Source organism: Sebastes umbrosus, chromosome 5, assembly GCF_015220745.1.
Source record: "Sebastes umbrosus isolate fSebUmb1 chromosome 5, fSebUmb1.pri, whole genome shotgun sequence".
NCBI lineage: Eukaryota > Metazoa > Chordata > Actinopteri > Perciformes > Sebastidae > Sebastes > Sebastes umbrosus.
Window position 1 is genome coordinate 6170335 of NC_051273.1, and position 10789 is coordinate 6181123.

Here is a 10789-nt window from a genome sequence, read left to right on the forward strand (position 1 = left end):
TATTATATTTCTTCTTAATTTTCTGTTTTGTTAATTTAGATGTGATTTTTCGCCATGCATCCTTCAGTAAAGTGTCCTTCTCCTCCTGTAGAGCTGCAGTGAACCAGCAGAGGCGCTGTGTGAACCAGTGGATCAGGTACCACGTGGTCACACATCACAATGTGACGAGGCGAAGCAGGAAGTAAACATGCAACTTTAGACACTCTTTGATACAAATGATATAATCGGTCGTTACTGTGTAGCCTTTTTAGCCTCATTAAGAGATGCTCTGTTGTCTTTTTTGCACACAATTGCCAGGAAAGTAGTCCAAAGTAGTTCAACCAGATAGCAGTTTTGCAGGAGCATGTTTCACCAAAATTACCCCTGCAAAGCATTTGTCTGCAGACTGATTCTCCTCCGTGTGCAGTTTAATAAACGACTTGTAACAATGTCAATACCGAAGCTATCAGAAGAAAACTCTAAGCGACCGAGAGGCAGAAACCAGGAGCAGGCTGAGAGACAGCTCACAGAGGAAGAGATGAGCATCCATAGAGCCCACAGAGAGGCGTGTGAGGTGAGATCAATCATCTAATATCCAGTGATGTCATGTTGGGTCCATGTGATTATTACTGCAATTAGATTAATTATCCCCAGGCAGGCGTTCCCACATGTGTTTTTTTTCTGGTTATAGTTTTGTAATGAGTTTTGCATGACTGCAGTGATGGAAAAGGTGTTCAGATCCTATACCACAATATAAAGATACTCCAAGTACAAGTCTGTCATTCAAAGTATTATATAAGTAAAAGTACAATATTATCAGCAAAATGTATTTAAGTTTAAAAAGTAAAGCTACTCATCTTTCAGAGTGCTAATAATACTACTACTACTAATAATATATTATAGGTGTATTATAGTGCTGGATTAACAAGTAGGCTAAGCAGTATTTTCATTCAAAGTATTATATGAGTAAAAGTACAATATTATCAGCAAAATGTATTTAAGTTTAAAAAGTAAAGCTACTCGTGTTTCAGAGTGATAATAATAATAATAATAATAATACAAATATTTATCATTTTAATATTTTAAATATTTCTAAATTTAAAATGAAGGCCTTAGAAGCAGACTCTATGGCATGTCAATGTTTTAGCCCCTTTGTTGTACAGCCGACTCCCAGAAAAATTCCTTTTTCTCCCCCCCATTTGTCTTTAGATAGTTCTCTTTAAATGCAAATTTTATTGCTTTTAGTGTTTGTGAATTGTATTTTATCTCTATTTGTGTCTGTGTCTGCAACTTTGTGTTCTTGCTGCTGACCTTGGAAAAGTGGTTCTTAATCTCAGTGGGACTAACCTGGTTAAATAAAAAATAAAAATGATATATTATAGGTGTATTATAGTGCTGGATTAACAAGTAGGCTAAGCAGTATTTTAATGTTGTGGCATGTTATGTTTATGTTGAGCTGATACTGTTGGGTGTATAACAAGTGATCATATATTACATGAGGATGTAACCATCATTTCTGTATTTAAAACCTGAATTTACGTTCTAATAGCTGTCAAATAATTGTATTTTAGTCAAAAACAATATTTCTCTCTAAAATGTAGTAGACTGTATAAAGTAGGATAAAATCTGCAAGTAGTTAATTCTTTTTTAATATATTATTCTTAATTTTGTTTCATTCTTTTTTTAAATTTTTGTCCCTTTTTTGTTTTTGGGGCTTCATGACTCTGTTATGACTTGCTGATATTCCTATATTTTGGGATGATTCATATGTATTGGTATTGTATCATACGTCATTGTCCAATGTTATGTTGTGTATGAGAAAATTAAAATAAACAGAAACAATATTTCGTTCTGAAATGTAGTAGACTATAAGTACTGTATAAAGTAGGATGCAAATCTCAAACTGAACTCTAGTGCAGTAAATGAGTAAAGAGTAAATGTACTTAGTTTATGTTAGACTTTAGCTGAGCACAGTTAAAACCATGTGAACAAAATGATACTGTAGTGCTATAATGAAAATATAATACATGTCTTTAACTACACAAGCTGGATCAGTCTGCCAAAACAAATTCAAAACATGTGAGCTCAGTTGCAATGACTGTTGGAGCTAAGCCAATATTGAAAATGCTCTCTACCATATTTAACAATGTTGCCTGTTAATGCCTGATTTATGAGGATGTCTGTCGACATGACAATCTTTATGTAATTAAGTGTTTTTTTTAAGACCACCGTATTTACATTTTTATTTCTAGTAAGTGACATGCTCCTTGAAAGAACAAACCCAATGTCAACGTTTATTCCACAATAAGCCAAATCATCAGTACAAATAATACCAGAGCAATAAGACCATTGTTTATTTAAAGGAACAGTGTGTAACTTTTCAGGGATTGATTAGTAGAAATGGAATATAATATTCATAACTATGTTTTCATTAGTGTATAATCCCCTGAAACTAAGCATTGTGTTTTCATTAGCTTAGAATGAGCCCTTCATATCTACATAGGGAGCGGGTCCTCTTTACGGAGTCCGCCATGTTGCTCTGCTCATGTTTCTACAGTAGCCCAGAACGGACAAACCAAACACTGGCTCTAGAGAGAGCCTTTTGTGTTTTTACGTTACCTGAAGTTAACATCACGCATATGAAACTGCGGTAACGTGAGCCACAGAGTGTTAAACCGTGCTACTGCCAGCTGACGTCTGTCTTCCTCCTAAAGTAGTGTTATTATGGTAAGGATGGCCTCTGGGTGAGAACAACGGTGTTACCACGGTTTTGCACTCGGCGACTCACGTTACCGCTGTCTTGGAAAGGGAGGAGTAAGCTGAGGGGTACTCAGTTGGTTGCAATCTTCAACCACACCACTAGATGCCACCAAATCCTACACACTGTCTCTTTAAGATGATATCAGTCGTAGTATGATAGTATGCCAGCTGTGGTTCCCAGTGGGTCCTTAACAGAGTCATTTTAATTACTTAGAGTGAGCATCACTTCACTCTTTCCATTCTTACTTCTGTAATTGTGATATTTTTTCTTCTCTGAATCATTGAACAAAGAGATTGTAGGTAGATTAGAAATCTGTGGTGCGAAAAACCCTGTCAAATGATAGCCTTATTATTTTAAAACAGTTTTGTTACAGTTTTATTAGAAGCATACCTACCCAGTGCCACAGTGCCTGTCATAAAGTAATGATGATCATTGTTTTTGTCAGATCCATCATATTCGCCAAATCGTACTTGCTCTCCCATCACACACAGACAGTGAGCTCTGTGGTGACTACGGTAGTGAATAGGTGTCATCTTCATGCCTCCAGGCTTCTCTGTTGTAAATATTGTGCTTCTGAGTGTGGATGAAGTTGAGGCAAGTTGGCCGCGACCTGAGGAGAGTGGTAGGGCCTGGGTGGGAAAAGCACAATACCGAGGGGGCCCAGCTATGCCAGCTTCACTATGTGCCCCCTGCAATGCCATGTGAAATGACAGGCCGTGTCACCGAAAGGGCCTGGGGCATTTTTCCCTTTGTGGCCTGTCAAAGCTCACCAACTAGTGGGCTCTCAGTTTGAAACAGACTGAGAGATGACATTTTCTAACTTCCTAAGGGATGACAGAGTAGTTCAGTGTTTTCCTCATGCAGAAGGTGTTTGTGTGTCTGTACGAGATGAGTGATCGGTCAAAATAAAAGAACGATTGTGTCAAAAATATGTTTTTTTTATGCAAATATTCAGTGAATATAAAACTTACTGCAGTGAAACTAGTTGATTAATCATTGCAGATTGTACACAAAAGAACAGCACTAATTAATTAGTAACATCATAAGAGTTTGACTGTCTTGCATCTGTTTGTATGCACAGAGGTCGTCCATTCCCTCATCTCCTTGGCCCAAAGCAATCTGTCTCCATGTATATGTTCATATTCAGTGTTATGCTCGCATGTGCCTTTGTGTTTGTGTACTGTATATGGTTATGTATGCGGGGGTCACACACCAGCATATGTGTTTCTATGTCATACTAATTAAATAATAATATCTTCATTATGTTCAGGCGAAGAAGCAGATGTACGTCGACCCTTCCAGTGGGTACAAGGTGTTCACAGAGTATGCCCACCTTCACAGAGGGAAATGTTGTGGCAGCGCATGCAGACATGTGAGCTCTTTGATTTCTCTTTTACCAGGTTGTGTGGTTCTCATCTGGCCTCGGCTGTTGAGTCCCGCCTTGTTGTTCAGTTCTTTTCTGTTCTGGACCCTGTTTCCCAACGTTACATCACCATCGATGCTAACTGTGTTTTCTAAGAGCGTTTTGATAAATGTTCTTACATTTTTATGCCCAAAACATCACGTAAAACAAGTTTATGTGCATTATCGTTAAGAGCATCTTAACCTCAGCTGTCCATGGTGCTGAAGAGAATATTTAATTAAGTCACACTGTATATTTTTCATTTCCTAAACAGCACACATGCATATAACACATTTCACTCAGTATGACAGTGTACCTTAAAGGGTAAATTCTGTATTTTTTAACCTGGACCCTATTTTCCCATTTGTTTGTGTCTAACTGACTTAGGGCTGACCTGAATGCATTGAAGCTTTGAAGCTTTGACCATTGCCATGGTTACTGACCTCCGAACCAGTATTCAAATGCTTCATTTTTTGTTTTATTTAAATATAAGTATATAATAATAATGTATAAAACCCAAAATAGCCCATGAAATAAGGAATAATCCCACAACATTATTCGTTGTTCATATATATATACATACACTAATTATTATTATTAGTTCTTCTCAGACAGATATCTCTGTTTGTTATGTGTTGAGGTGCGTGTGTGTACAGTAGTGCAGCAGCGGCACCGTCCCGAAGCTTCGAATAGCTTCGAATACTTCCATAAATGGTAATTGGGAGAGCCCTAAACTGACTTAAAGGGGCAACATTGTCTGAAACTGGTCCAGTATTGAGGGATAAGGCTGTAGATGGCAGCCGCTCACAGGCTGCAATATGCTGCTATTGGGGCAAGCTGGAACCTTCATTTACGTCCACTAAAAGTGCTTGTTTTTGCAATGACAGGCTCTGATTGTTATTATAAGTGTCTAACAACATTATGGAAAGAATCTCGCTCAAGGAGAAGTCTTGTTATGAAATCTGATGTGTTGCCAGAAGACAACAATGGAATAGTAAAATACATCCATGGTGGAAACAAGATCTAATCTAAAAAGATTCTCAATGTCATGGCTGAATATTTAGATGGTTTCCACAATGTGGATGAGGTCTTTGAATTCAAGGGACGCCTTTATTTATTTGAGCCAGAGTATACGGATATTCAGATTCATAACGAGACTTCTCCTTGAGCGAGACTTGGACACAATAACAAACAGACCGGATCAAGCAAAAGGTAAGAAAAACGTTTTATATCCCTGTAGGGTCCTTTCCATCATGTTGTCTCTGAGCCTGTCAGTGGCAAAAACAAGCACTTTTAGTGAACATAACGTTACATTGACGCTGCTCACTTGCCCTCGCAGCTCATTTCACGGCTGCAGCATTATACCTCAGTACTGGACCAGTTTCAGAAATCACTTAGACACAAAAACATGGGAAAATATGGTCCAGGTTGAAACCACCAAAGTTACCCTTTAAAGTTCAGTCAACACTCTGAGCTTCCAGCTTTCTGCAGTCTATATGATGCATGTTACTCGTTGGCAGTAAGTGATCTGCCTGCTGCTGAAGGCAGATGTTGCCCGTAAGCACAAATTAAGAAATTGCTTCATATCTAGAAGTGATGATTCTTAAGGATAAGAGCAATATCGTCTATTCATGCATGTTGTCATTCTGTTGACAAGTAAGCCTTCCTGTATTAGAACCCTGTTAACAAAACACACAGCACAACTAGAACAAAAAAAGCAGCAATATGGAGGCTGAAAAATCAAGTCAAGTGGCATTTTGGCCAGATGATGGCCAGATATAATATTTTAAAAAGTACTGGCAAAAATCCAGCTTTTTTAATTAAAGGACGCACTAACAAATAAGGGTAAAATCAAATCAGTGCTGCCATGGCGATGAAACAATTACATGATTCAGAGAAGTAGAAGGAGGATGATGACAGATCAGCTGATGTAAAGCAGATTGGCTGAAGGGCTGCACAACACGTGTCTTGCTTGATGAATGACAAGATTTAATTCCTTAAAAAAACAAAATCTTTTTTCCATCCTGTGATTTTACTTTTGCAGATATTACTGATTTAACCTATGAATGGCTAAAATATGAGTTTGTTTAGTATCAGGGTTGGGTTGGGCCTGCTTTATAAGCATCACGTACGTTGAACTAACACCATATTATTCACAGAGAAAATGATTGGTTTAAAGTATACTGGATATGATATTGACTTAAAGGGATAGTTTGGGTGTTTTGAAGTGGGGTTATATGAGTTACTTATCCATAGTCAGTGTATTACTTACAGTAGATGATTTGGGAAGCAGACAGGAGTTACCGCACGGAAGCAAAGCAATGTACTGCTGTGGACGGGGCCGGCAGCAAAACGTATTTTAGCCACCTAAAAGAAAGGCTCACCTAAATAAATCAATATGTTTTAGTATATATATATACTGTATATAGAATTTATAGAATATTTTTGCCAGTTTACCTTGCAGTCAGACAGCTGGGCCTTTCTTTTAGGTGGCTAAAAAACGTTTGGCTGTCGGCCCCGTCCACAGCAGTACATTGCTTTGCTTCTGTGTCTGCTTTTCCAAACTGGGGGCGTGCTGATTATCATCTACTGTAGGTAGTACACTGACTATGCATAAGTAACTCATTCAACCCCACTTCAAAACACCAGAACTATCCCTTTAAAGATCAGTGGTTAAAAAAACAACACATAGTCCAGACTTAACCCTACAGGTGTTCTGACTGCAAGATGCTTCTAACCTTAATGGAGGTCGATATAGACGCAGGATCAGTTTCATGATCACATTAGCCTCAACATACATTGGGAAACAGAGCCCAGTTCTGTCCTGGTGATACTTGGTCTGTCTAGTCCACATCCTGTCCCGTCCCTCCCTGTCCAATCTTGTCTTCTGTTTTACCGTCCCATCCCATTCTGTCTTCCCCTGTTCTGTCCTCTCTCGCTCTGTGTGGTTCAGTCCTGATTTGATCAGCCTCATCCTGTTCTCCCGTGTTTTAAGCTGTCTTGTTCTCTGTGTGACTGATGTTCTACTCCACATGAAGCCATTTAACAACATTTAATTATCTCATTTTCTCCTCTAGTGTCCATATGGCCAAGTCAACGTGAAGGACCCTGCAATGAAGAAACAGTTTAATTCTCTATTTTATGTGTAGGCCTAACCTGACGGAGGTAAAACGCCTGTTCAGACTGGAACCCAGAACACGCTGCCTGTCGTTGTTTGGACTACTTGAGAGTCATTTTTAGCAGTGTACTAAATGATGAAATACGGTTAGTGTCTGTGCAATATCTACCTCCTGTGAATCACAACTATTCTCAGGATTATTTTTTATTCTCACAAGACAGGGGGAGGAGGAGGAGAGAGGATTTGTTCACTAGAACCTCATGTAAAATAGTCTTTTATCACATTTTTGTTTTGCTGTATTTTTCAGATATTTTTCTCGAATGTCCAATGAAATGCCTTGAGCTTCATTTTTTCGTCTCTCTTTACGAGCATTTAATATTTTGTGGTATTCCGCTCCTCTGATGCATTTACAAGGGTTGTGGGAGTATAGAGATGAAAACTGAAAGAGCATTTTAGATCTTCGCCCTCCAGATAAAGGGCATATAAGCGAAAGTAGCTGCAGCTAGTCAGATGGAGTCTTGTGCTCTTTTGCTTTGCATCTCTTGTTATTTTCTCCCTCCCAAATGTACGACTGCATGAATATTAGCATCGTTTAAGTGCTCGACTGAACTGTCTACCTTTGACTGGAACGCTGTGTTGTTAAAAATAGGCAGGGGGCCAAGGGTCAGCCCTCACACTTGGCTGCGCTGCGTTTACACCACTTGATGGAATCAGGCTGTTAACAAACATGCCATGGACATCAACAGCAGCCCTCCCCACCGGACTCGCAGCTCAGCCTCCTGGCAACACTTGGCTACAGCGCAGCTCCCTGCGGCTGCTCTCCTGAGCTGCAGCCTAATGAACTCCTGGGCCCCTCTCATCCCAGCACTGCTCATGTTCACCAGCATGCTTTAGACGCACACATGCATAGGCGGGCTCACTCCATCAGAACACCCTGTGGCTCCTAATAGGCCAATATAGAATAAAGGTTGCGTTAAACGCCGCACTTTGTAGCCCACAGTAATAGTGCAAGGTGAGGTCAAGGCGCCCATGCAGCACTGTAAAATCTGACAGGTAGATCTTACTTAAAAAAATCTAGGAAACCGATTTGCCTTTAAAAAGGTAAGTAAACATGACTATTAGTCTTTAGTTATTAGAATTCAGGAAACCGATTGCCTTAGATAAATTAACACAAAAAAGAATGATTAGTTCGCAGGATTATTTTTTTATTTTAACAAACATTCAGAGCATGTTACAAGGCCAGTGTTTGTGGAAACAAATGAATCAAAAGAAATCCACTTTAAGCCTTATAAAAAAATCTATAAAAAGTCCTAATATAAAGCAAATGGCTTGAGCGTGGCTTTCAATGTCATCCATGATGACGTTACCTTCCAGTATGGTACCAATGCGGATGGTTCAAGGTGAAGGGTGAACTTCTTTATTCCTGCCAACAAGCAACATCGTGACTTTGTATTTATTTAATATACTTGTTGACTTAAGAGCTGGCCAGCGTTCCAACATCCGTTTCACAGATTTCACAGACGTCTTAATGAGAAGGTCTGCCTCACAGCTGATTCACACGTGCTGCATTTGGTGTGAGAATTTAAAAGAGTTGTTGCATGCACATCACAACTCTTGTACATCAAATTAACATTTTAACTTTTAAAAATGTAGCTAACGTTAAAAGCTCTCATGTGAGGCCATATACAGAAAAAAACTACCAAAATTAAGTTAATACTAATGAAGTTTAAAATACAGTGAAGTTGAATATCTCACCTAGACACTCATAAAAACATCTTCTTCCTAAGTTTCCAGTCCACACAGTTTCTGGAAACTTCTCCTGTACTGCTCTACTACTTATTTTGCACTAATTGTTGTCGTGCACAAGTCATCAGTATGTTTATTGGGTTACTGTATTTTTTTTCGTAATCGTCAAAGCAGGCAGATATTTTGGCGGGTAGCGAGCCGCGGTGAAATGTTGCGATCGTCATTTCCGGTAAGTGCACCGCAGAGTATTTGATTTGAGACGACCCTACCCTGTTGAAATTCACGCACTACTCAAGTAAGTAGAAGAAGAAGAAAGGCACTTTATTAATAACCATCATAATTACATTTTTACACTCTGTTATTTTACATAGAACATGGTCCATGTGGGGACTTGAAACGCGGACCCTCTGGTTCCCAAGCCAAGTCCCTATGGACTGAGCTACTAAGTACAGAAGTGCACACAGTGCGCTACATTGAAGAGTACTTGCGGAAGTACGCGGATTGGAACACACAGTTAGTTTTATATCTCTTTCAGGCAAAACAAGTACATTGCTCACACTACATGAGTTGAATCAACAAGGATAGTGAGAAATAAGCAAAGTGCAGTAATGTGATTAAAAGGGACTGTTTGTATCTTTCAGAATTGCTTGTTAACAGCGACACCGTTAAGTCAACGAAAGTCAGCGTCAGGCTCACGCTTGCTCGCTCTAAATAGACATGAACGAGCATCGCTCAAAACAGTGAGGCGACACACGTCAGCTAAAACCACAATATCACTCTATAATTCACCTGCTTGGCAGTAATGTTAGCTGACCAGACGAAGGTCTCTCCATGAATCACTGCTGATCCTAGTGTTGGTAACGTTATCGCCTCCCGACCGCAGCCGCAGGGAGACACCGACACCCGGTCGGAGACGATAACGTTTCTCGCTGCGGAGCCCCGTTACTTCACAAGACACGGGAAACCTCTGTTGGTCTGGAGGAGCTGCAGCATTTATTTCTGCACAAACGTCCACTGTACATTCACTAGATATTCTCAGAGCTACGAGCTCTTCTGCAGTGTGTAGTGTGCGCGCATGAACGTGAGGTGGAGCGAGAACGCGCGCGGTGTGTGAGTGAAGACAAGCAGGCAGAGGAGCGGTCTGAACAGCGTAGCCACACGTGAGCGCACATCGGACACCGACCCGGTAGATTTATACCTGTAAAAAGTTACAAACAGTCCCTTTAAGTAAGCTTAAAAGGTATTACCTTTTTAGAGTGACCTGTGCGTGCGAGAGGAAAGATGCGCCTCTTGATATGTGGGTGCATTGTGGGTGCATTGTGGGTAGGCAGCTCCATGCCTTCGGGGCAACCTGCCACACACACTTCGGCCGTCTCCGCCTGATTGGGCGAACAGCGCATCGGGATGAGAGGATGTTTCTGTCGCAGCCGACGTGGCCACAGTTCTCCCTCCTCGGCAGGTGGGTCCCAAAGGCAAGTAGTGCTTAGTGATCGGAGCAAAGCCCTGTGAGCGGCTACAAGGAGATTCATGATCCCAACAGTGCTGGGGAGGACAGGTTCTCGGTTGACGCGTCGTCAGGCCGGATGAGAGGCGAATTTATTTTGTGTTATTGTAAAGCGAGGCAGCGGAGCGTGCGGCAGCAACATTTGTGCAGCGGGACGGTGGAGGTGTCACACTCATCAAGTACCTGGGCCCGCTCGCCTGCCGCGGCTCTGCGGGTTGTTTCGCCTGGGGACTCGTCTGTCACATTAAAGTAGATGCATTGCCATTCAGGGCCTCGGCG

At 40.6% G+C, this 10789-nt stretch overlaps 1 protein-coding gene across 1 annotated transcript; it reads left to right on the forward strand.

Moving 5' to 3' along the window:
- Positions 1-118: 118 nt before the first annotated feature.
- Positions 119-7607, forward strand: c5h1orf53 (chromosome 5 C1orf53 homolog). The gene is made up of 3 exons (XM_037768895.1): positions 119-553; positions 4011-4112; positions 7220-7607. Exons 1-3 carry the CDS (start codon positions 344-346, stop codon positions 7289-7291), a joined length of 384 nt encoding a protein of 127 aa, XP_037624823.1. The 5' UTR covers positions 119-343; the 3' UTR covers positions 7292-7607.
- The last annotated feature ends 3182 nt before the right edge of the window (positions 7608-10789 follow it).

Bases quoted from the DNA above. Each gene is read 5' to 3' on its own strand.
- c5h1orf53 (XM_037768895.1), top strand. From the start codon at position 344: ATGTTTCACCAAAATTACCCCTGCAAAGCATTTGTCTGCAGACTGATT. The intron at 554-4,010 runs GTGAGATCAATC...CATTATGTTCAG, and splicing joins CCCACAGAGAGGCGTGTGAG to GCGAAGAAGCAGATGTACGT. The intron at 4,113-7,219 runs GTGAGCTCTTTG...TTTCTCCTCTAG, and splicing joins GTGGCAGCGCATGCAGACAT to TGTCCATATGGCCAAGTCAA.